The following is a 27,116-nucleotide window of genomic DNA, read 5'->3' on the forward strand; positions in this document are numbered from 1 at the left end:
GATGTACAGAATAATAGAACTATTTACCAGAAGGTGGAGGATCCAGGAAAGGAAGACACAGAAGCCAATAAACGTTGATGATCTCATTCTGAGCTCCAGCCACCTAGAGAAATGGGGGCAAAGCCTAATGGCTTGGAAGCCACTGAGGAGGGAGGTCATGTTAAGGCAAATCCCTCTGGCCACTCTTTGAAAATAGAAGAGAAATTTACATCCAGCCTCGTTCAGGAAATTCCTGGATCCAAAAGTTGCCATTGTATGAGGGGTCCCTCTAGAGAAAAGCACCAAGGAGTTGGCTAAGACGAGTTGATTGAGAATCAAGTCTGTGGGTCTCACCTTGCGTCCCGTGAGCAAAGTGAAGTTATAAAGACAAAAGAGGAATGAGTTCCCAAGGATTCCCAGTCCCATCTGAGTAACTAAGATGATTCCCATTTCCCATTTTGAAGAAGCCATCATATTAGTATCTATGGGACATTGATTTTATTAATAGTTGGAACCAGAGGAATGGTTAGTTCCAGAAAGAAAAAGAAAAGTTACCACCACCTCCATGCCGAGTATCCTCCAGTGTTAAGCCTAATACATATTTTCGCAATTTAAATGAGCGTCAAGTATGTGCTCATGGGTGCAGACTTTACCCATGATGATCTGGTTCTACGTGGAAACGTGATTTGTGTGCAAGCATTATCTGTATGGCATATCTGTGCAACAGAGTTTTGTACATGTGTAAATTGAGTGAAGAAGGTATGTACCCTCTTATCTACAGTTATGACCTGGATGCATTTTGCATTGAAAAGCTGGGTACGAAACTCTGTGTAGAATGGGCTGGAGTTTTCCCAGATATGGGTAGAAATGAATATACAGGCACAGAACACATATTTATATAGGGAGGGGAGGCATTTAAAGCTAGACTTTTTTTTCTCATTCACCAAATGTGTTTTAAAAATATTAACTTTGTATGTATTGATTTTGGCTGTGCTGAGTCTTCACTGTGGTGCAGTGCAGGGCTTCTCGTTGCCATGGCTTTTCTTGTTGAGGGGCACAGGCTCTTGGCAAGAGGGATTCAGTAGTGGCCGTGCACAGACTTAGTTGGTCCGTGGCACTGGGATCTTCTTGCGCCAGGGACTGAATCTGTGCCCGCTGCTTTGACAGGTGGATTCCTAACCACAGAACGACCAGGGAAGTCCTCAAGCTAGACTTTGAAGGAAAAAAAAAACTGGTTAGACTGTTTGATTTGTAGAAGTGTACATATTTCACCTAATTATTAAAAGATATTAGAGCAAAGGAAGGAGAAGGCAATGGCACCCCACTCCAGTACTCTTGCCTGGCAAATCCCACGGATGGAGGAGCCTGGTGGGCTGCAGTCCATGGGGTCACTAAGAGTCGGACACGACTGAGCAACTTCACTTTCACTTTCCACTTTCATGCGTTGGAGAAGGAAATGGCAACCCACTCCAGTGTTCTTGCCTGGAGAATCCCAGGGACAGTGGAGCCTGGTGGGCTGCCGTCTATGGGGTCGCACAGAGTTGGACACGACTGAAGTGACTTAGCAGCAGCAGAGCAAAGGAAATGTTTTAAAGACATTAAATTCACAAGTTAAAAAAAAATTGACTAGTGGCCTCTATATGTAAAGGAAATACTTCAAGTAATTGAAAATACAGAATTTGACTGTATACCCCTACAAGGAAACTATGAAGGCCAGACTAGTGACAAAGCCAGCTTATGTACTGTCTGTACAGTTTACTATAATGTATTGGTAGTTGGAATCAAATATGTTAATATCATTGGGAAAGAGGAATTATGGGAAATGGAATAAATGCAAATATAAAACCAAAGAATTTGAATAAAGTTAAAATTGACAAATGATGACAGCACACAGTACTAACACAAGTATTATTAGGCTTTAAATTGATATGTATTTGATTTTACTTTCCATTGAAAAAAAAGCTGAAAATTTTGGACAACCCTACAACAATGCCTAATTCTAGCACCCAGTTTATGGATTCAATATATGTCCCAGTATAAGTAAAGAGATTTTTGAGGGGAGGGGGAAATGTTTATTTCATACTTAGGACAGGAATTTTCCAACAGTTAATTGTGAAGCTACTTATCATAGACAGAAAACAAGTAAATAGAACACTGATGTCACTGATTCCACCTTAAGAAGCTGCTCCTGCATGATTTTCGTACTGTAGTAACTCCCCAAAATGGACGCATATAAACCAAATGCCTATAAGTGTAATAAAAATAACTACAAAAGTTAAAGTTGGAAGAGGTTAAGGAAACAGCTCATTATTCAGAAAACTAATAAAGGGTGAATATCAACCATTTCTCTTGTAGTAACTGTACATACTACATTTCACAGGAAGAAATCTTAGTGCTGAACATAAAATTGAACTGTTTTGGATAAGACCTGTGCTGCTGCTGCTGCTAAGTCGCTTCAGTCGTGTCCGACTCTGTGCGACCCCATAGACGGCAGCCCACCAGGCTCCCCCGTCCCTGGGATTCTCCAAGCAAGAACACTGGAGTGGGTTGCCATTTCCTTCTCCAATGCAGGAAAGTGAAAAGTCAAAGTGAAGTTGCTCAGTCGTGTCTGACTCTTAGCGACCCCATGGACTGCAGCCTACCAGGCTCCTCCGTCCATGGGATTTTCCAGGCAGGAGTACTGGAGTGGGTCCTGTGGATGGACATAAAAACATTATTCACCGTGGGAAAATACACAGAGATGCAAATTAAATAATAAAAAGTAAATTCAACATGTTGGGAGAGACTTCCCCATGAGGACAACTCCTTCTTCCAGATGCATTAATGTTTCTATTATTGGATGATGAAATACAAGGATATTTTCAAATTGTGAAGACACAAGTCCACTATGCTGGACAGTATGTTATTGAGTCACTGTCTTCCTGGCATGCTCATTTCATTAAAGTCAGAATAACTGTTGTGTGATAATTTCCATTTCCATGATCAAGAACTGAAATCATTTTACACTTGAGAAATAATGGAATCATTAGTAGAATTGGCAATATAATTTAGAATAGTCACAAATCAAGATAGCCAATTTTTTTCCTTTTGTAGCAAGAGTCTCCTTAAATGTATAAGCAAAAATACATAAATGAAATTTTAAAAAAAATATTAAAATTAAGTGATGTGCAGAAAACACTGAATGAAAACCTATAACTATATTTAAATCATAGGATTCATTTTAAGTAACAGCAGAGAAAATTGTTGTCCAGAATGGCTATTTTCCCAATATTAATAATTCAGTTCACACTGAGAAGTATGAATAAAATTCCAATGAAAATGGAATACTAATATCAAAATAACACAAATTTTGTAAAAAAAAAAAAAAAGTTTAACAAAATGAACTTGCCTTACTATGTATAAAATAGAATAATAATTACAGGTTTCTACTGGCCAAAACCAAAAACAGAATAGAGCATGGAGCTTGCAAGTTTATATTTGTAAATATTAATACGATAAGTGTGAAAGTGCTGCACTCAATATGCCAACAAATTTGGAAAACTCAGCAGTGGCCACAGGACTGCAAAAGGTCAGTTTTCATTCCAATCCCAAAGAAAGGCAATGCCAAAGAATGCTCAAACTACTGCACAATTGCACTCATCTCACATGCTAGTAAAGTAATGCTCAAAATTCTCCAAGCCAGGCTTCAGCAATATGTGAATGGTGAACTTCCAGATGTTCAAGCTGGTTTTAGAAAAGGCAGAGGAACCAGAGATCAAATTGCCAACATCCACCGGATCATGGAAAAAGCAAGAGAGTTCCAGAAAAACATCTATTTCTGCTTTATTGATTATGCCCAAGCCTTTGACTGTGTAGACCACAACCAACTGTGGAAAATTCTGAAGGATATGGGAATACCAGACCACCTGACCTGCCTCTTGAGAAATCTGTATGCAGGCCAGGAAGCAACAGTTAGAATGGGACATAGAACAACATACTGGTTCCAAATAGGAAAAGGAGTACGTCAAGGCTGTATATTGTCACCCTGCTTATTTAACTTATACGCAGAGTACATCATGAGAAACGCTGGACTGGATGAAGCACAAGCTGGAATCAATATTGGCAGGAGAAATATCAATAACCTCAGATATGCAGATGACACCACCCTTATGGCAGAAAACGAAGAACTAAAGACGTTCGTGATGACAGTGAAAGAGGAGAGTGGAAAAGTTGGCTTAAAGCTCAACATTCAGAAAACGAAGATCATGGCATCTGGTCCCATCACTTCATGGCAGATAGATGGGGAAACAGTGGAAACAGTGGCTGACTTTATTTTGGGGGGTTCCAAAATCACTGCTGATGGTGACTGCGGCCATGAAATTAAAAGACGCTTACTCTTTGGAAGGAAAGTTATGACCAACCTAGACAGCATATTAAAAAGAAGAGACATTCCTTTGTCAACAAAGGTCTGTCTCATCAAGGCTATGGTTTTTCCATCCACACGTATGGATGTGAGAGTTGCACTGTGAAGAAAGCTGAGCGCCGAAGATTTGATGCTTTTGAACTGTGGTGTTGGAGAAGACTCTTGAGAGTCCCTTGGACTGCAAGGAGATCTAACCAGTCCATCCTAAAGGAGATCAGTCCAGAGTGTTCATTAGAAGGACTGATGCTGAAGCTGAAACTCCAATCCTTTGGCCACCTGATGTGAAGAGCTGACTCATTTGAAAAGACCCTGATGCTGGGAAAGATTGAAGGTGGGAGGAGAAGGGATGACAGAGGATGAGATGGCTGGATGGCATCAGTGACTCAACGGACATGAGTTTGGGTAAACTCTGGGAGTTGGTGATGGACAGGGAGGCCTGGCGTGCTGCAGTCCATGGGGTCTCAAAGAATCAGACACGACTGAGTGACTGAACTGAACTAAACTGAAGTCTATGAAGTTTATATATGATAAAAGTTCATTAATTAGTTTAGAGAAATTACTTATTTAACAGAGAATATGAAAATCTCTGGAGATTTAATTAGGACATTAGAGCTATATTTCCAACTTTAACCTTAGAGAAAAAAATAAATACTAGATCTATATATAAGGAACTGTTAATACCTTAGGGAAAAGTACTGCAGTGTATCCTCATGATGTTGCCTGGGCAAAGTATTACTAAGCGTGTACAAAACCTGAGGATTTAAATATTTTTTCGTCTTCATACTGATAAAAATTAGAAGTTTTTCACTTTTATAATATCTTGTGCTGAATGATTCCTAAAGCGAAAACATAAAATGAAAACATTTAGATATGTAGAACACCAAGAGGTGATTATAGCCTCAGTGCTTTTTTGGGAAACTGTATATGAATAAGCAATTTTTAAAAAAGAAATCACACATTATAAACTATCATTTTCTCATAAGCCAAAGTATATTGAAAAGGACACTGAATGTTTCACATACCCACGTGAGTGTTGGAATTTCATTTTAGGGTTAATGTCCTCTAATAAAGAATTACATAATGTATCTTTTCTATCAAAAATCCTCTATCAAAATCCTAATCAAATATGATTTAGACTTTGAAGTTTGTAAAAGATGGGCTTGGACTTTCATGGTGATCCAGTGGTTAAGAGTCTGAGCTTCCAGCGCAGGGAGCACAGGTTCATTACCCAGTTGGGAAATATCTCAGATGCTAGACAGTGCAACAAAAAAATATATAAAAAAATTTTTTTAATTTAAAGACTGTAAAAATGTTAAATTGTATAATTTAAAAATTGCAAACAAATTTTACTATTTTCTATATTGTAAATTTTAAAACTCCATATTCTCCTGCTGCCTGAACATTCCCACAGACAGGGTGTGAACACCCCAGCAGAGTGCCCAGGGGCGCCCGTGTGAAAGCTGGCCACTGCCACCAGCTGTCCTTCGTGCCCTGCCCTCCTGTGCCCGCAGAGCATTCAGACCTTCCAGTGAGATCCCATCTTTCACCCTGTGCTGTGCGCTCTCCCTGGCACTGGCCCACAGATCCATCCCCCTTTCTCTCTCTCCTCCCCATCTATTTGGTTGTGCCCTCTCCCTGGGTGACCTCTCTGCTTGTGGCCTCCTCTAGCCACCAGTGACTGTCTCTCTCGGACCTGTGAGTATAATAAGCTCTTTTTCCCTGCACCTCTCCCACGTTCCTTCCTGTATCTTCATCTGATGGAATGTATCAAAGGATACAAAGCAAGCACACATTTAAATTAAAAACTTCATTTAGCATGCTGAACACATAAAATTCTATACGTTTTATCAATATAAAATTCTACATATTTATAAAATTTGTTTTTTCACCTTGTCTCCAAAATGACTGTGCAGTTTAGGATTAAGTCAATTAAATGCTGTGTAAAATATATTTCAGTCATATCTCAGGAACGGAAATAAAGCATTTTGTATTAAAGTGTGAGAGTGGCTGTGGTTGGGGTTTCCAATCCGCCGCCATCCGAGGCCTAGGGGTCGAGTTGCGGGGTGGTGCGTGGTGTATTCCCTTCCTCGGTCTCTAGCGGAAAAAATAAAATACAATAAAATAAAGTGTGAGGACATGCCTCAGTAAATAAACTACGATACTAGTGATGAAGAAATCCGGCCAGGTGGAGGGATAAGTAGGACATGGACATATCTCATTACTGATGTCCATTCACGACCCTTGGACATGATTAGTATGTTTTATAAGACATACAGAGAATGAGTCACTCAGCCACCAGGTGGAGGGGTGAGTAGGACACGAACATATCTCATTACTGATGTCCATTCACATCCCTGGACATGATTAGTATGTTTTATAAGACATACAGAGAATGAGTCACTCAGCCATAAATCAGCAGATGTTGTCTAAAAGAAATCTTAGTGACTGAGTCTAAACATTCACTAAGTGAAGCAGGGCTACTTATCTGAGGTAAGAAGGTGGAAAGGAGAAGGGTAGGGGGTGTCAGACTGAATATTCACCTTAAATTTATACACATCTTGATTTGTGAAATTTTTCATAATAAAATTTGTAGTTTTACAATTAAAATTTTATCACTTAGAAAATATTTAAGACTGAAAAGAGGAAATTTGGCTACAACTAATTGAATAAAAACATGTAATAACATTAGGACAGTGAAGTAAATTATGAGAAAGGCAAAGATTTGAGAATCTTTAGGAAGAGACATCAAAAAATTGAATATAACACAGGTAGAAAGAACTTACGGCTGATTCATGTTGTTGTATGCCAGAAATCAACACAATATTTGAAGTAATTATCCTCCAGAAAAATAAATGACCCAATCAAAAAATGGGCCAAAGAACTAAATAGACATTTCTCCAAAGAAGACATACAGATGGCTAACAAACACATGAAAAGATGCTCAACATCACTCATTATCAGAGAAATGCAAATCAAAACCACTGTGAGGTACCATTTCACACCAGTCAGAATGGCTGCGATCCAAAAGTCTACAAGCAATAAATGCTGGAGAGGGTGTGGAGAAAAGGGAACTCTCTTACACTGTTGGTGGGAATGCAAACCTAGTACAGCCACTATGGAGAACAGTGTGGAGATTCCTTAAAAAACTGGAAATAGAACTGCCTTATGATCCAGCAATCCCACTGCTGGGCATACACACTGAGGAAACCAGAAGGGAAAGAGACACGTGTACCCCAATGTTCATCGCAGCACTGTTTATAATAGCCAGGACATGGAAGCAACCTAGATGTCCATCAGCAGATGAATGGATAAGAAAGCCGTGGTACATATACACAATGGAGTATTACTCAGCCATTAAAAAGAATACATTTGAATCAGTTCTAATGAGGTGGATGAAACTGGAACCTATTATACAGAGTGAAGTAAGCCAGAAGGAAAAACACCAATACAGTATACTAACACATATATATGGAATTTAGAAAGATGGTAACAATAACCCGGTGTACGAGACAGCAAAAGAGACACTGATGCATAGATCAGTCTTATGGACTCTGTGGGAGAGGGAGAGGGTGGGGAGATTTGGGAGAATGGCACTGAAACATGTATAATATCATGTATGAAATGAGTCACCAGTCCAGGTTCGATGCACAATACTGGATGCTTGGGGCTGGTGCACCAGGACGACCCAGAGGGATGGTATGGGGAGGGAGGAGAGAGGAGGGTTCAGGATGGGGAACACAGGTATACCTGTGGCGGATTCATTTTGATATTTGGCAAAACTAATACAATATTGTAAAGTTTAAAAATAATATAAAATTTTAAAAAATACATTTTTAAAAAACAAGTAAGGAGATAGAACATGCCAGTTAATAAAAATTTGTTTACATAGAAAAACCAGGATTCCATAAATCTGGAATTTGCTGTGGTTATTACTCATTCCAGCTATTAAAACCTCCAGCAATACATGACAGTAAAGGATCATGGTATTTCCTTAATTGCAAGATTTTGAGTAACAAAAGGAGGCCCTAAAATAAAGTGACTCCGGTTCTCCTAGAGAAGGATTTGAAAACGACCATCAAACAAACTCTTTAGTCAGAATTTTATTTGATTAGTATTATTATCATTTTAAATTAATAAACACACATTTTAGAGAGTGGACAGAGCAAAGATTAATCACAGGTGAACATCGAGGCACTTAGCATCCGGTTACATTACATACCATGATAATATGATGATCTTAAGGTATTGAAGTCTTTGATTATCCTTTTTTTTTTCAAACCCCACAAAAATTAAGCATATTTTGGGTTTTTTTTTAAATAAACATTTTATTTCCTTAAAAGGAGAATGACAAGACTTTCAGTTTTCTAAATAAGAGATAAATGTTAACATGTTGATGACCAAAATTGTAGAATCACATTATTAAAGACACTATTCAGCACCACAGGCTAACAAGAAGATACAACAAAATGAAAGATGTATTCCACCCTCTCACTCAGGCCTCAGGTAACTCATCACTCAGAGCTGGGAGATCAGCATCATTATCTAGTTGCTGGGCACTTGCCTGCAGTGTGAAGTCTTGAGAGTGAATGCTGTGAGGTTCAGCGTCTTTACTCAAAGAAACATGAAGGAAGATTTCATAGAAGCTGAAAATGAGAGGAAAGAGGAGAGATATCAGACAGCAGAGGAGTGGGCAGAGGGGGAGGAATGCCATCAAATGTGTGCAGGAAACATAATTCCTCACTGTATACAAAGGTATATTTGTGTTCCAATCCCAGGAAACATGAGAGAGAGAACTTGATGTATATTGGTGTTTTAAACTGAATTATCTGTAATATAATTATCTTGTGAATCTGACACTTACCTAAAAAATAGACCCTTACCAAATACCATTGGCAGGCAGGACTGTGTGTTCCCAGACAGCATCTGTGCAGCTGTGGAAAGGGGCAAATGGACCCAAGATAAAGGTTTGGAATACCATGATGTCATCTCCTTATTGGGAAGTGATTATCCCGTCGCCTGTCATTTCATTGGCAATACTTTCAGAGGGAGTTGAGATTATCTTGAAAAAATATTTGTGCATTGTTCAAATCACTGAAAGCAATTACTATTGATGATAATGGTTTCTATTGAAAATTACAGAAAGAGCTTGGGAACAATTTACCTGTGAAGTATTTAAGAAGTCTCAGGGAACACCAGTCCTGTCAACCAGGCAGGCAAAGGTATAACCTGGAAAGTCTCAAGACCCACCCGAGTGGCTGTGGTTCCAACCACTGGCCATTTTTTAACTCGTGTTACCACCTGATGCAAAGAGTCCACTCATTGGAAAAGACCCTGATGCTGGGAAAGATTGAAGGCAGAAGGAAAAAGGGGCAACAGAGGATGAGAAGTTTCGATAACATCACCAGCTCAGTGGACGTGAATTTGAGCAAACTCCAGGAGATGGTGAAGGACAGGAAAGCCTCGTGTGCTGCAGCCCATGGGGTTACAAAGACATGACTTAGCGACTGAACAACAACAAAACCAAGTCATCGGATCCAGACGGCTGTTTGAAAGATTCTCAGTTTTAAGGATTACAAAAATTATAGCTGAAACCATATGCAGGCAATAAATGATGTGCTTGATATAGGTGAAGTATGTGATCTCTCCCTTCCTGACCTTGGTAATGAATAATCATGCAGTGTACTAAGGCGATAATCTAATGTACAATACATATTTTCTAAAAAACTCAAACATAGTAATTTTGTCCTTTCTTTTTTTCTGGTATGCTATGGTTATATCTTCAGTAGCAGTTTAAAATTGTGTAGAAGTCTAATCGCAGTGCTGGAAACCACTACTTAAGCATTAGATATCTGGCATACTCAATCGAAAAGACAAATTATTACCATGAATATATTTATGGGCATACATGAATTCAGTTTTAATACTGGTATATAATTCAGTTGTATATATATTCTAGAGTAAAATTATTTTCTATTCATATTAATGAGTTTAGACTATACACAAATGCAAGATTTTTTGTTTTTTTTTTAATGTTTTGGCCATAACATGGATCTTAGTTCCTCAACATGGCCTTTGCAGTAGAAGCATGGAATTTTAACCACTGGATCACTAGGGAAGTCCTCAAATGCAAATTTTTAAAAAATTTAGATCTTCTCTCTAGAGAGAATATTATCTTTGAAAATATGAAGAAAAACACCTTATGAAAATCTGTTCAACCATAGAATTAAGTAAATATGTGGAAACATTGAAAAAAACTAAAGAACTTAAAAGTAGATCTAAATAAACATAAAGATAAAACATAGTCCTTTGTGGGAAACTTGAATATAATAAAAATTCAATCAGCTAGAATGGTATGATTTTTACAGTGTAAATGCTAACATTTCTAAACACCTGATAAAAAGAAGACAAATAGGAATTTCCTGGCAGTCCAGTGGTTAGGAGCCAGTGCTTTCACTGCAGTGGCCCAGGTTCAATTGCTGGCTGAACCCCCAGCTTAAGATCCCCACAAGCCACATGACATAGACAAAAAAACAAGAAGTCCAATAAGTAAAATCATATTTAATGGGAGATACAGTTCTACTATACGTTTTAAAATTTCAAATGTAATGTATTTAGTAGAGAATCATGTATTAAAGTCAGTAATATTGAATATGTGAAAGTGAAGTCGCTCAGTCATGTCCAACTCTTTGCAACTCTGGAGTGTAACCTAACAAGCTTCTGTATTCAAGAGTAAATAACACGAAGTATTGGTGTGGGTAGTGAAGGTAAGAGAGACAGAGAACTGAAGAGACTGAGACATAAGTAGGAAATTAGTTAGATGTATAATATGCAAAATATTAGGAATGTAATGGTTGAGTGAAAATGAATTTTTAAAATATGAGCACTATTGGAAAAAGAGAACTAAAACTCTACTTCATGTCATTAAAATAAATACATATATTTATGTGCTTGTACATAAACACAAAAATTAAAACCTAGTAGATTTAATATATAAAAGTACAGGCTTTTAAAACACGGATCATGGCACAGACCTATTAACAATAAAAAAAATGGGAGTGATTCAATGTTTTAAGCAGATTTACAGCTTGCAACGTTGTTTAAGTCATAGATGGTGCTTTAGAGAACAAAAGAATAAAACTGTAGGAGAAAACAGTCAACATCTGGTAATTACTGAAATATTTTAAATGTTATGAAATCTACCAAACATCTGCAAAATTGCAAAGGATGGAGTAACTGTGTGAATCCATCACAACCATAGACAGAACCAATTCACAGAGAAACTCATTTTATGTATAATCCTACCCTGTCACCTTTGCAAACTTTCTCCTGTTAAAACTAATCCCAGAAGTCGTACCACTGCATCCCTAAATACTTCAGTGACTATCTCTGGAAGACAAAGACACTTTAAAAACGTGTATATTTTTGGTTCCACTGGGTCTTTGTTACTGCGCAGGCTTTCTCTAGTTGTGGCCAGTTGGGGCTATTATTCGCTGCGGTGAGCAGGAAATGAGAGAAGCCACCGGAATGAGAAGCCACCAGAATGAGAAGCCCCACCCCGATCCCCGCACTGCAACTAGAGAAAGCACTGGGCAGCAACGGAAGTCCCAGCACAGCCAAAAATAAATAAATCAATCAGCTCAGTTCAGTCGCTCAGTCGTGTCTGACTCTTTGCGATCCCATGGACTGCAGCACACCATGCTTCCCTGTCCATCACCAACTCCCAGAGCTTGCTCAAACTCATGTCCATTGAGTTGGTGATGCCATCCACTCATCTCATCCTCTGTTGTCCCCTTCTCCTCCCACCTTCAATCTTTCCCAGCATCAGGGTCTTTTCAAATGAGTCACCTCTTCTCATCAGGTGGCCAAAATATTGGATTTTCAGCTTCAGCATCAGTCCTTCCAATGAATATTCAGAACTGATTTCCTTTAGGATGGACTGGTTGGATCTCCTTGCAGTCCAAGGGACTCTCAAGAGTCTTCTCCAACATCCCAGTTCAAAAGCATCCATTCTTCGGTGCTCAGCTTTCTTTATGGTCCAACTCTCACATCCATACATGACTACTGGAAAAACCATAGCTTAGACTAGACAGACCTTTGTCGTCAAAGAGATGTCTCTGCTTTTTAATATGCTCTCTAGGTTGGTTACAGCTTTTCTTCCAAGGAGTAAGAGTCTTTTAATTTCATGGCTGCAGTCACCATCTGCAGTCGTTTTGGAGACCAAGAAAATGAAGTCTGTCACTAGTTCCATTGTTTCCCTATCTAGAATTACTAGAAGTTGCCAAGCCTACCCAGAGTGGGTGTCAGCGATGGCTCTGATTCTCTTTCTCAATGATTATCTGAGGTTACTTACCCTTTAAAGAAAAAAAAGAAGAAGAAGAAAGTGTGTTCAGGCAGGCGGGAAGGAGGGTTGGGGTGGGATGTGGGTGGCAGGTCCTTGCCCTCCCAGTTTGGGAAGTTCTGCTAAATCAAGGTGGAGCCGCACCAGGACTGGAGGACTGTAGAACAGGCTCCCTCTAGTGGCCACTTTAAGAATAGACTGAAGCCTGGCGAAAAGAAGAGGCCGGTCAGGAGCTGACTTCAGCAAGCCAAGAGACAGAGGATGGACTGATGACACAAAATTTATATTTGAGGGTAAGACAAGGCAACTTAAGCATAAAATTCTCTGTGTGTTTGTTTGGGCCTCGCCTCTCCCCCTTTTGTGAGCATCTGTGTTATTCATTAACCAGATTTCCTCACAGGAGGGAATTCCTGATGAACCATAAAAAGATTTTTTTTTCTTTCTTCTGACACTAGCGACATAACCTTTTTTTTGGTTTGGCCACGCGGCCTATGGGCTCTTAGATCCCTGACCAGAGATCGAACTCATGCCCTCTGCAGTGGAAGCGCAGTATCTTAACCACCAGACGGCCAAGGAAGTTGCACAATATATAAAATTTATTTGGTTGTGCTGAGTTTTAGTTGTGGGGTGTGGGATCTAGTTCCCTGACCAGGAATTGAACCTAGACCCCCCTGCATTTGGAGCATAAAGTCGCAGTCACTGGCCCACCAGGGAAGTCCCCACAGTTATTTCTTAAACATCAGTCCACAACCTTTCTGGCAGCAGGGACAAGTTTTTTTTTTTTTTAATTTTTTTGGCCACGTTGCACAGCATGTGGGATCTTAATTCTCCAGCCAGGGATTGAACCTGGGCCCCCTGCATTGGGAGCACAGAGTCTTAGCCACTGGAAAACCAGGGAAGTCCTCCAGGGACAAGTTTTGTGGAAAACTATTTTTTCCATGGAATGGGGTACAGGGGATGGTTGCAGGATGATTCAAGTACATTATATTTATTGTGCACTTTATTTCTATTATTATTACATCAGCTCCACCTCAGATCACCAAGCATTAGATCCTGGAGCCTGGGGACTCCCGTCTTAAAGGATCAGCGTTGTTTCCCAACTCTGTAGGAGTCTTAGGAACTTGTTGCTTGCCTTGTACATGCGCTGACCTGGACCCTGTAGCATTAGTGAAGTTTATGTAAAATGTCTGTAGGTCACTTTGATGTACGGTCATTTGTCTCAAAAATGTATATGACTGTGCCTTCTACTTCTAACAGGTGCAACAGTTCTCAGAGATTCTGAAAGCCTGTCTTCTGGGTTATAACCTTCAGTTTGACTTGAATAAAAGTTTCCACTGTCTTCTTGATTGTTAATTGAATTTTAGTTGACAGGATTGAGGGTCCTGGCAGTGGAAGGGTGAAAAGTGGTTTGATCCTGGATCCAACTGAAAGAAGAGAACAGATGATGACCAGGCTGCTGCACTGGGTCCTTTCTTGTCAAATACAATCCTCTTGTTTTGTTTTCCACACTCTTACTCTCCCTCATCTTATATGGGGTGGTCACTCACTCCACCTGACTTGGGAAATGGAGGTGGGGAGTTCCAAAGAATCTCCTCCTGTTGCCTTTCTTTTCTTTCTTTTTTAAAGGCTATTTATTTGGCTGACCAGGTCATGGTCATGTCACATGAGATCTTCAGTCTTCATTGAGGTGTGTGGGATCTTTAGTTGCAGCATGAGAACTCTTGGTTGAAGCACGTGGGACCTGGGGGAGCCCTTTCTTCCTACTCAGTACACAACCCTGCCAACAGCCAATTTTTAAACCAGGAGCCTTAAAACATTTAAACTCCAACTTCACACTCAGTCCTCACATTCAGTCTCTTAAATGATGTACTTTGTCAATGTAAAATAATCAATGCTCTCTCTCTTCCCACTGAAATGATCTTAGTATCAGCCCCTGCAACTTTGGTGGACTAGGAATCTTTCCTGTCGGGTCCTGGGGCAACCCTCTGACTCACAAGCCCCAGACTAGCACAGAAGGAAAGAATATTAACCTTGTTCTCTGGCTCACTCACGATCCACAAGCCCTGGAAAATTAGCAAGTGGTACCAAAGGGGTTTCCCTGGTGGCACAATGGGTAGCAAACCTGCCAATGCTGGAGACACCAGTTTGCTCCCTGATCCGGGAAGATCCCACATGCCACGGAGCAACTAAGCCCGCGTGCTGCAGCTACTGAGGTCTGTGGGGCACGAGAAAAGCCACCACAGTGAGAAGCCAGGGCATCGCAATAAAGACCCAGCAGAGCCGAAAATAAATAGATGCATTTTTAAAAAAAGTTTCTATTACACCCACTTAGAACAAGACCTGATCAGTACTCACTGAGGCAACACAGGTACTAAAATTGGAATGATACAGAGATGGGTAGCATGGCCCCTGAGTAAGGACTATAGGCATATTTATGAAATATTCTATATTAAAAAAAGAAAACTTGATCAGAACACGAGACTAAGCTTTGTACCTCCAATTAGTGTGTGTGTTGTTACACTTCACTGCAGAAATATTAGTTGGTTTAACTATAGAAAGCTGGAGCTGGGTGAAAATTCCAAAGATTGAATCAGCAGGCAAGTTTTATCCAATCATGTCTTTGAATGCATTACTGTCCCAGGCCCTATAAAAGGGAGGAGCTTTGGGAGGGCAGACCAGGTGAACCCAGTTCAGAGAGCAGGTCACACGGCAAAGAGTCCTCAGCTGTCAGCCCAGGATCACCCAGCTTGAGGTTCAGTCTTCCGGAGGAGGTGAGTTTCCTGGACAAAGGGAAAACTTTAAACTTTGTACTCTAGCCAAAGCTCAGTGCATTCGTATGTGGGGAAAATTCATAGGTACCGGCTTTTCCAAGCTTTCAGGTACAGGCACTCAGTCGTGTACAGCTCTTTGTGACCCCATGGACTGCAGCCAGGCTCTCCTGACCGTGGGATTCTCCAGGCAAGAATACTGGAGTGGGTTGCCATTTCCTCCTCCAGGGGATCTTCCTCACCCTGGGGTGGAACCTGCATTGCCTGTAGTTCCTGCATTGGCCAGCAGATTCTTTACCACTGAGCCACATGGGAAGCCCACTTTTCCAAGCTTAGAGGATGTTTTTTTTGACAACTTCTCTGGCCTCAGAGGGTTTAATGTTATGAACTCTGTTTAAAGACCTAGTCTGATTGAAGCCACTTCTTTCTTTCTTTTTCTTCCCTTCCCCACTCTGGCACACTTTGGGGCATGCAGGATCTTACTTCCCGGAGCAGGGATTGATCCTGTGTCCCCTTCATTGCAAGGCAGATTCTTAACTGGACCACCAGAGAAGCCCCAAATTCCAAGGTCTTAACCTCAATGCCCCACGGTGTCCCTGTGGGATTGAGTGCATGTCTGCACGTGTGACCAGATTGTCCGTATGTGCCTGGGGTTGTGCTGAAAGAACTTGTGGGGAGACCCAGATGGAGAAACCGTGGGATCTACATAAAAATAATAAAAGGCCAGTGAACTTGGATATGGAGAACCACCCAGAGCACCTAAGATGTGGGTCAGGGGAATGCATGCTCCAGCGAGGCCCTGTGCTGCTAGGAAGGATTTGATATTTTTCCGTGAGGGAAAAGAATGGTAAAACGGGGTGTCCTTAGAGGATTAGCATTATGTAGGGCCATCTGCCAGTATGTGATAAATGCATTAAGAAAAGGAAAGAATGTATTAAATTTTCTCCTATGGGGTCCTTCTGGATTTATCTTTGCTTTTTTATTGATGAGATCAAGGCAGTTGATCTGATCAGACTGCTTGATGAGGTTGACACCAAATGTGAAATATCATCAACTAACAGAAACCAGGGCTTCCCAGGTGGCATTAGTGGCAAAGAATCTGCCTGCCAATGCAGGAGATGTAAGAGATTTGATCCCTGGGTGGGGAAGATGCCCTGGAGGAGGAAATGGCAACCCATTCCAGTATTCTCACCTGGAAAATCCCATGGACAGAGGAGCCTATCGGGCTACAATCTATGGGGTCAAAAAAAGTTGGACACAAAACGACTTAGCACGCAGGTATGCAACAGAAAACAATTTGTTTTCTGTGCGCCTATCATACTCAGAGAAGGCAATGGCACCCCCCTCCAGTGCTCTTGCCTGGAAAATCCCATGGACGGAGAAGCCTGGTAGGCTGCAGTCCATGGGGTCGCTGAGGGTCAGACACGACTGAGCGACTTCACTTTCACTTTTCACTTTCATGCATTGGAGAAGGAAATGGCAGCCCACTCCAGTGTTCTTGCCTGGAGAATCCCAGGGACGGGGGAGCCTGGTGGGCTGCCATCCATGGGGTCGCACAGAGTCGGACATGACTGAAGCGACTTAGCTATCATACTCCCACCAAGCCCTTTTGTTTTATGGTATAAAATTGGAAAAAAAAAAATATATGTATATATATATGAATCCTTGAATTACTGACCATATAGAAAATTGAAAAGGACGCAAAAATAGGCAAATTATATACAAGATGGACTTAATCATTTTTTAATGAGGTATAATTGATACATGACATTATATTAGTTTCAAATGGGGAATTCCCTGGAAGTTCAGTGGTTAGGACTCCACGCTTTTACTTCCAAGGGCCAAGCAGTGCAAAAAAAATACAAGCAAAACATCAAACAAATAAACTTTCAGATGTATAATATAATGATTTGATATTTATAATATTGTGAAATAGTCACTAAAATCAGTTCAGTTCAGTTGCTCAGCTGTGTCCTACTCTGTAACCCATAGACTATAGGATGCCAGACTTCCCTGTCCATCACCAATTCCAAGAGTTTGCTCAAATTTATGTCCGTCAAGTCAGTGATGCCATCCAACCATCTCATCCTCTGTCATCCCCTTATCCTCCTGCCTTCAACCTTTCCCAGCATCAGGGTCTTTTCAATAAGTCAGTTCACATTAAGTGGCCAAAGTATTGAAGCTTCAGCTTCAGCATCAGTCCTTCCAATGAATATTCAGAACTGATTTCCTTTAGGATTGATTGGTTGAATCTCCTTGCAGTCCAAGGGACTCTCCAAGAGTCTTTTCCAACACCACAGTTCAAAAGCATCAATTATTTGGTGGTCAGCTTTCTTTATGGTCCAACTCTCAAATCCATGTGTGACTACTGGAAAAACCATAGCCTTGACTAGATGGACCTTTGTTGGCAAAGTAATGTCTCTGCTTTTTAATATGCTGTCTAGGTTGGTCATAGCTTTTCTTCCAAGGGGCAAGCATCTTTTAATTTCATGACTTTTTAAATAAAAAGCTTATTTTCATGGCTAATTAAAATCACTAAAATAAGTCATTAATATCATTACCATATATAGTTGTGAAAATTTTTCTTATGATGAGAACATTTAAGATTTACTCTCAAAAAATTAAAAATTACAAATATTTACTTTCTTAGCAACTTTCAAATATGTAATTCTGTATTATTAACTATAGTGCCGTCTGTACTTGCTTCCACACACAGGTGGGAAAGGGCAGGGATTAGAAACACAGATAGACCATAATAAAGTTGTAACTTTGATAAACACAGTGAAGCAGAGACAAATGCTGTTCACGAGGAAGAGTAACTTCAGAGGGAAAAACAAAACAGTAAATGTGATGAGGGAGATTTTCCTAAGTGCTGTATCATTGAACTGTGTCGCAGTGACGTGGCTGGGGTAGCCAGACAGATGTCTGTGCCTGATGTAGTTTTCAGCACAGAGAAATAAAGTGTATGGATTCCATCCTATTGCTTCTATTTGGTTCACTTTTCTCTATTTTTTCCTAGTATTTTACCTTCCTACAGTAATTAAAAGAACATACTTTATACAGATCATTGCCTTTTTTAACTGGTGGCTTCCCTGGTGGCTCAGATGGTTAAGAATCTGCATACAATGCAGGAGACCAGTTTCAATCCTCTGGGAACATCCCCTGGACAAGGAAATGGCTACCCACTCTAGTGTTCTTGCCTGGAGAATTCCATGGACAGAAGAGCCTGACTGGTTACAGTCCATGGAGTTGCAAAGAGTCAGATGGGACTGAGCAACTGACACTTTAATTACATTGAGCCGGTCTTATGTCTTCCATAAATCAAGTGACTGAATATATGTCACTCTGTATTGGGACACTATTCTGTTATGTTGCTCTATTTTCTATTTTTGTGGCACTATGACACCATCTTTATTATAATTTCAATAGCATTTTATTATCTGATTGTGTAAATCCTCCAAGCTTATTTTTTAATATTTATTTTTATTTATTTATTATGTGTTTGGCTGCACTGGGTCTTATTTGCAGCATGTGGGATCTAAGTTTCCTGACCAGGGATTGAACCCAGGCCCCCTACATTGGGAGCGCCGAGTCTTGGCCACTGGACCACCAGGAAGTCTCCCTCCAAATTTATTCTTCAGAAATACCCTGTCTATTATTTGGCCTTTTGCTACATGTCATTTAGAATTGCTCTGTCAATTTTCTCTCTCTCTCACACACACACATCTTCTGGATTTTCCTTGAAAATTCATTGACTATACAATCCATCCAGAGAGAACTTCCATTTCCAATAATATTGAGCCTTTCAATCAATTCATAAACATGGCTTTTCTCTTCATACCTTTATTATCTTGTAGTTATCTACAGATAACTTGCATACCTTACATTAGATTTGTTCATAGGTATTTAATGTTGGAAATTATGATAAAGTTATTACTTTAATTTTGTTTCTCTTATAAAAATTGCTTTTGGAATATTGACCTTGTAAAAGGCACCTTGTTAAATTCATCTAGTCTAATATTTGTAGATATTTAGGGTTTTTTTCCCAAACAAAATCCTGCTGTCTATAAATAATAGTTGATACATTTTCTTTTTTACATTTTTAAAATTTTAACTGTTTTTGGCCATGCCATGTGGCATATGCAATCTTAGCTCTCTGACCAGGGATGGAGTCCACATCCCTGCAGTGGAAGCACAGAGTCCTAACCACTGGACAACCAGGGAAGTCCTTGATACATTTTCAGATCTTATTTAACTGGCTGGGTACCAGCCATATGTTGTATAGAGTTGACAACGGACTTCCATCTCTCAATCCCAAGAATAAAACTTTTAAGAACAATTTTTGTTGTACTTTTAAGAGTAATTTTTGTTGTAGTTATTTTGTAATTATTTATCACAATGAAAGTTTCCTTCTATTCCTAGCTTAGCAAGTGTCTTTCTTAGGATTGAGTACTGACTTTTATTAAACACATTCAATGTATCTGCTTATGTGGTAGTATGTTCTTTCAGTTCTATTAATGTGGCAAATTACATGGCTTTTTGAAATTTAACCCAAAATGCATGCAGAACATAGACTTCATCCACACATAATATGCTTTCTTTACACATGACTTGGTTTCGTTTGCAGACATTTAGTTGAGGGTTTTCACATCTATACTCGTACGAGTTGCTAGACAGCAGTCACCCTTACTTTAATGCGTTTGTAAAGTTTCATGATCAGGAAGGGTCGTTAATTAAAATAGGAATGTCTCCTCTTTCCCTATGCTCTGTGAGAATTTGTGTATTATTAGAGTTATTACTTTCTTAAGTTTCTCAAAATTTACCTATGAAGTTATCTGAGCCTGAAATGTATGCTCTCTCTTTCTTTTTTAATTATACTGGTGATGTATATAATTAGATACAAATCTCCTGTTTCTATTGTGTGATCTTTAAGCATCCAACAGTATCAACGTATGCAGCATTCATGCAACATTTGATTGTTACCTAAATAGTGAGATAAGAAAATAAGAAATAAGAAAACTTATAAAATATTATTTATACATGTCCTGATGTTGTTTTAAAGCAGATCTCCAGAAACAAAAGATGTCATGAACTAAATCCTGGCAGCTGAATCTATAAGAAACATTGCCAAGAATGGATTTAGGTTTCAGAGCATCATTTCAGCATGAACCATCCAAGGAGGACCCAAAGTCAGCAAATACAGACTTTATCCCCAGTCGAGGACCCACTCTGCAAACAGCAGAGGATATCTCTCAGTTGCAGAACACTCAGCCCGGCTTATTGCAAAATGGTAATAACTCACGTGCAAGGCAGGAACTGCAAAGACTCTATAAGTCATTTCACTTATGGCTGCAGCCAGAAAAACACAGCAAGCATGAAATTATTTTTCAACTTGCCCTGGAACAATTTATGATCAATAAGCACTGCAGTGAAAAGTCTACTTTGAAAGAGAAATGGAAAGCAAGTGGTGGAGACCTGGAGAAATTCACAGAAGACCTGCATGATGACTGCATAAAGCTACCTGATTTGGTATGTAGAGTGTTCTGACCTCTGGGATGAGGGGCAGAAAGGAGTAAGGAATAAACAATACATTCAGTTGTTGATGCCTGGAAGAAGAGAAAGAAGGGTTACTGTAGACCAATTATTAGTCAGATCACTCTTCCTCAGACAAATACTTACTATTCCAAGTAAGCAAGAATCAACATTTTATATGTTTATTCAGTGAGGCATATGGGAGCCAACATATTAATTAGAGTAATTGATTTTCATAGGTGAAGTGCTAAGAGGACCCCACTGAGAAAATGTCAATTGGGTAGAAACCTCAGGATGAGAAATGCCTTGACAAGAGCTGGTTCTTCCTTCAGAAAGCCTTGTTATGGTTCACTCAGTTGTGTCCGACTCTGTGTGACCCCATGGGCTGCAGCACGCCAGGCTTCCCTCCCTCCACTATCCCCTGGAGTTTACTCAAATCCATGTCCACTGAGTCGGTGATGCCATCCAACCATCTTATCCTCTGTCACCCCCTTTTCCGTTTGCCCTCAATCTTCTCCAGCATCAAGGTCTTTCCTAATGAGTTAGCTCTTTGCATCAAGTGGCCAAAGTACTGGAGTTTCAGCTTCAGCTTTAATCTTTCCAATGAATATTCAGGGTTGATTTCCTTTAGGATTGACTACTTTGATCTCCTTTCTCCTTAAGTCCAAGGGACTCGCAGTATTCATCTTTTTTCATCATGGAAGACACACTAAAAAAGAAATTACCATGAAATTTGATACAGGCAGAAATAAGGGCAGGACAAAGAGGTATGGGAGCCCACAGTACAAAGATATTGGGAAAGCCTGACTGAGGTGGGTTTTCCAAAACCGGTTTTATCACATAGTAGATAAATAATCATGCCTTTTTTTTTTTTTTTAATAGGTCCATGTCCACATGCAGGGGCAGGAAGCCCTCTTTTCAGAAAATATGTCCTTAAAAGAAATCATCTTTCATCTAACCAATCAGTTGTCAACAGGAGGGGTGAACATGGGAACTCCATCCTGGACTGTGCAAGATACATCCCTGGAAACAGGACAAAGTGAGTGGGCAGAGCCCAGGTCCCAGAGGGGTGGCCCATGTGGGCTCTTTCTTGGGTGCAACTTCACGGAGTCACTTTTTCGCCTCCTACAGGAAATGAAGGTAAAGAACATGATGGCAACATTTCTGTGAAAAGTGACAGTATTACTAGTCCAAGCAATCAGATACCTTCCCTAATCATTGTCCAAGAAGAGAATCATCTGAGGCTGGAAGAAGGAGGTGTTTCTCTGGAGAATCCACGAAACTCCAGAAGAGGAGCAGGCCCAGGCCCCTCCAGGCCCCAGGATGGATCCCTGAAAGGACCCTCCTCTCAAGATGTCCTCATGGAAGTGGAACCAGACCAGGTCACCCCTGAGCCTGTTTCTACCCTCCAGAGCTCTGAGGGGACTTCTGCACGTGGGAAACACCAGGAAAGATCCCTCAGAGCCCCAGAAGTATACAGATGTGAGAGATGTCCCAAGACCTTCAGGTATTCCTCTCGGTTCAGAGTTCACCAGAAAAGACACAATAATGAGAGAACATATATTTGTGCCGAGTGTGGCAAAGGCTTCTTCCAGGCATCAGACCTCCACGTGCATCAGAGGATTCATACAGGAGAGAAGCCCTTTGTGTGCAGCACATGTGAAATGGCCTTCACCCACAAAACCAACCTTCAGGCTCATGAGAGAACCCACACAGGAGAGAAGCCCTATGAGTGTTCCCTCTGCCAGAGACGCTTCCGCCAGTCCTCCACCTACCACCGCCATCTTAGGTTTCACCAGAAAACTACCCTCAAAAGTGCTCCACACTAAATTAAGCTTCCTCGGCTACAGCCCCAATGTAATGGACACAAATATGCATGTGAATATGTGTATTTCCATAGTATTTCTCCATTTGGAATATACTTTATAATTTTCTCATGTTATTCCCATTGTCTCACACCACCCGAATGTAAGTTTAAGAAAGACAAGTATTTTCTCAGTTTTTTTTCACTAACTTATCTCAGGTGCTTTGAAATAGCTGACACATTTCCAACAACTAGTAAATATCTGTTTAGTACATTAATTTATCTTTAAGATTGGTGTTATTTTTAAAATTTAGCCCCACACGAGAAGACAGTGAGTTCCCATGCCAGAACACGCGATCACCAGCTCAGAGTGGTCCACTGAGGACCACTGCTGCCTGCTACCCTGTTCTCTGTCCACACCCCTCATCTTGTGGGCTTCAACTTTTCAGCAACTGTGAATCTGGGGAGATTTGGGTCCCGCTGAGGACATCAGATCTTATTGCCCTCCCAGGCCTCGACCTTCCCCTGAAGCTCAATAAAATGGCTTTGTTACCAACCAGGGTTCTTGGCCTCCTTTCTCAATCAACAGAAACTGATCAGAGGCCAGAAAAGAAATTCAGGTAAGGCTTTTTTGAGGTCCCTGCTGCAGCAGAGGGGAGTGAAAACAAATTATAGGTTCCCTTGTTTGCTTGCTCCCCAAGGTGGGGCTCAGCACCCTACTTTTGCTCCTGACCCTCTGCTTTTGCTCCAGGCTCTTCAAAAATGGCAGTTGGGGACCTCTCTGGTGGTTCCGTGGTGGAAAGTGAGCCTGCCAATGCAGGAGACACAGGTCGGATTCCTGATACAGGAGGATCCCACACGCTGCAGGGCAACAAAGTCCCTGTGCCACAACTATTCGCCTGTATTATAAGCCCTGGAGCTGCAACTACTGGACTGGCGTGCTGGGACTACTGAAGCCTGAGTGCTCTAGAGGCTACGCTCCACAGCGGGAGAGGCAATCACAGTTAGAAATCCGTGCACCACAGCTAGCGTGGCCCCCAGTCACTGCAACTGTGGAAAAAGCCCATGGAGCAATGAAGATTCAGCACAGTCAAATCAGTAAAAAATCCAAATGCAAAAGAATGAAATTGGACCCCCAACCTAACCCCAGATACAAAAATTAACTTGAAATGGATCAAAGACCTAAATGTAAGAGCTTAACTCTAAAGCTCTTAAAAGAAAACAAATAAATGTTCATGACCTTGGATTAGGTCATGGTATTTTAGATAAGACGCCAAAAGCAAAAACAGCAATAGAAAAATAAACTGGACTTCATAAAAAAATTTTTTTAAGTGGCAATTGGGTTTTTTGGACTGGAGAGAATTCCCAGCCTGGGCAACCTTGAGTGACTTACCCCAGGTGACACGAAACGTGGTCCATAGCTCTGGACATTTCTCTGCTCCAAACAGTCTCATCCCTTGAGTGGCTGGTACCTGGCAGGGAGAATCCCTCCCAGTTCCCTGGAGCAATTTCTGGGAACTTGGGAAGGGGCTGTCCCTGGCCCGGATCAATCTACCATGGGCACAGAGGTCTTATCTGGGGGTGCCATAAATTGTTACCAAAATAGCAAGTCCATGTGCCTGACACAGAGTGAGGTCCATCAATACTAAACAGAGTCTGAAACAGAGAAAGGTTTATTACAGATTCATACAGAGATGGGTGGCTCATGCCCTAAAAACCCCAAAGTTACTAAAAGCTTTCAGTTGGCTGTTGAAGACTTCTCAGTGTCAGATCCTTTGTTCTTGAGGTCCGGTCATGGTCAGGTAACGATGTTCCTGTAAGTCTCTACCAAATGGATGTTATTATCTGTCCTGGCAAAGTCCCAAGGCACAACTTTCACCCTCCAATGTCCCAGTCCTAGCTAAGAGGAGGCAGATCTCACTTGGCAGCTCCTTCAGGACCAGGTTTCCATATCCTGCCCAGCTGTCATCCCTGAGGAAGCCAGGCATCCAACCCAACTGGCCCTCTGTCTCCTCAGGCTGCCCAAAGTGGAAGACCAGGTCTTACAGACAGCAACTCACACAGACAGCAACTCACACAGACAGCCACTGCTATTAGGTTACAGAGAAAGGGATGGGGGAGAGGTTCACAGCTGCTTCAAGGGCTGGGCCACAGCTAGTGGAGGGCCTTAGTAAGGGCTCTGGTGCTCTCAGGATGTAGATCTCAGTCTGTTCCCTGGGCTCTCCAGCTCACCCACTGGCCCAATGTGGGTGAGCTGGAGGGCCTCCAGGAGAAGGTCTGAATCTGCTTCTTACCTCACTCTCCACTTAATGACCACCACATCATGGACCTTTGACTGAATCATTTCCCCAGTGGTCCCTCATTGACAGTTACCTGTGGGCAGGGCCCACTGAGGTGCTGACCAATAGCTGAGCAGGACAACTACCAGGTTGCTCATTGACAGTTGGTTGCTTGTGGGCAGGGCCCACTGAGGCACTGGGCAATGGCTGAGCAAGACCTGTTGCCTAGTAGCAGGGTGCAAAGTAATGAAGCACAACAACAGCTACTGCTAAGGGCTGTGCCCTTCCTGCTCTGTGAGGCTTACCCTACCTGTGCAGGCAAGCAGTTATTTTTAGTCCCAAACAGAAGTAGCTGCGCTTGATGGAGGCTGAAGTGATTTCTTTCTCAACATTCTGGTGATCTACAGACAAGATTCCCAGAAATCAGCCTTTGGCCTCTTTTAAAAGGAGTTAAGTTCTTCCTCCTAAAGGAGATCAGTCCTGGGTGTTCATTGGAAGGACTGATGCTGAAGCTGAAACTCCAATACTTTGGCCACCTCATGCGAAGAGTTGACTCGTTGGAAAATACCCTGATGCTGGGAGGGATTGGGGGCAGGAGGAGAAGGGGACGACAGAGGATGAGATGGCTGGATGGCATCACCGACTCGATGGACGTGAGTCTGAGTGAACTCCGGGAGTTGGTGATGGACAGGGAGGCCTGACGTGCTGCTATTCACGGGGTCGCAAAGAGTCGGACACGACGAGCGACTGCACTGAACTGCACTGAAGCTCTTCCTCTGCTCCCAGAAGTTGGCCGCACCACTTCCCGTTGTCCCTATTGTCATCGCTCAGTGGTGCCTGACTCTTGCAACCCCACGGACTGCAGCACGCCAGGTTTCCCTGTCCTTCACTGTCTCCCGGAGTTTCTCAATCTCATGCCCATTGTCCCTAGTGGGGCCGGTGTACACCTGTTCCCTGTGACTGACGCAGCACGCCCCTTGCCAAAGCCTATAGAGCAGTGGGAACTCTGGGTAATCCGGAGTGTCTGGACCATAGGCTTGGGGCAGAACATCCAGCATCACACAGGTGGCGGTCATTGTCTGTTGCTGGGTCTGTACACTCCATCACAGCTTCAAGAATGTGGTGTCTGGCCCCAGGAAGGCTCGAATGCAAATGTCACCCCCACCCCAACTTCACAGCGACATATCTGAAGGTCAACGATGGTGAATAACAAATGTGCTTGGATCCTGTACTTCTCCTCCTCCCCTTAGGGATCCCACTCAATGCACACCTGGGATGGCAGTCACCGTGTTGAGCGACCCTCCTCATGTAATTCAGGGTTCTCCATGTCCTCACCCTACCTTACCCCCATCTGTGTCCTAAGAATAAGAAGCGCCCAATCAGGTCACTTCTTTCTGGCCACAGAGACGTTCTTGATCATCAAATCAGAGTCTGCACTGGGAAAAGGCTTTACAAGTCTAGCAAATGTAAGAAAGCTTTTACAGCAAGTGCTCAGGTGTTCAGCTCTAGGCAGTACACACTGGGAAAGACCTTATTTGTAGGGTAGTGAATAGGGTAAATCTGATACCCAAACTCCCATCTCAGTGACCACTCGGAAGTTCACACTGCAGAAAGGCTTTACGGCTGTGTGGAATGTGGCAAAATCTTTATGTAAATACAAAACTACAATACAGCTTGAAAATCAGTAGGTACTCATTGAACATTTAATTTTTTGTTAAACGTTTACTTTATTAAAGAATCGAATAAACATGACCCCAGTTTCCTATCCATTTTAAGTTTTTACTGTTTAAAGGCTACTTTAAAGGTCTTAAAACTGTACTTCAAAGTATTAATGTTTTAAAGAAAGGAAAAATAATCAAATTTCTAAGACAAAATCCTGAGTGGCAAAAATTTCCACATAGCCACTGCTCAGATAACTGTCTGTTCTCATCCTGTTCAGTTTTCTTTGAGATCTTAACTTTTGTTTTTAATCCTCTGCAGATATGTTGCCAGAGCTATCCAGCCACTATTTCTG

At 41.4% G+C, this 27,116-nt stretch overlaps 2 protein-coding genes and 1 non-coding gene across 3 annotated transcripts in view; 2 read left to right on the forward strand and 1 right to left on the reverse strand.

Moving 5' to 3' along the window:
• LOC133229775 (uncharacterized) overlaps positions 1–27,116 on the reverse strand; it is a 425,664-nt gene that overhangs the window by 45,792 nt on the left and 352,756 nt on the right. The gene's annotated exons all lie outside the window — the stretch shown is intronic.
• Positions 15,067–15,173, forward strand: LOC133231237 (U6 spliceosomal RNA). The gene has a single exon (XR_009731109.1). It is a non-coding gene; the product is annotated as a U6 spliceosomal RNA (small nuclear RNA).
• LOC133229510 (zinc finger and SCAN domain-containing protein 4-like) lies at positions 20,621–22,848 on the forward strand. Its single transcript, XM_061385875.1, has 3 exons — positions 20,621–21,016; positions 21,902–22,058; positions 22,151–22,848. The coding sequence occupies exons 1-3, from the start codon at positions 20,621–20,623 to the stop codon at positions 22,846–22,848; spliced, it is 1,251 nt and encodes a 416-aa protein (XP_061241859.1).

Source organism: Bos javanicus, chromosome 18, assembly GCF_032452875.1.
Source record: "Bos javanicus breed banteng chromosome 18, ARS-OSU_banteng_1.0, whole genome shotgun sequence".
Lineage (NCBI taxonomy): Eukaryota > Metazoa > Chordata > Mammalia > Artiodactyla > Bovidae > Bos > Bos javanicus.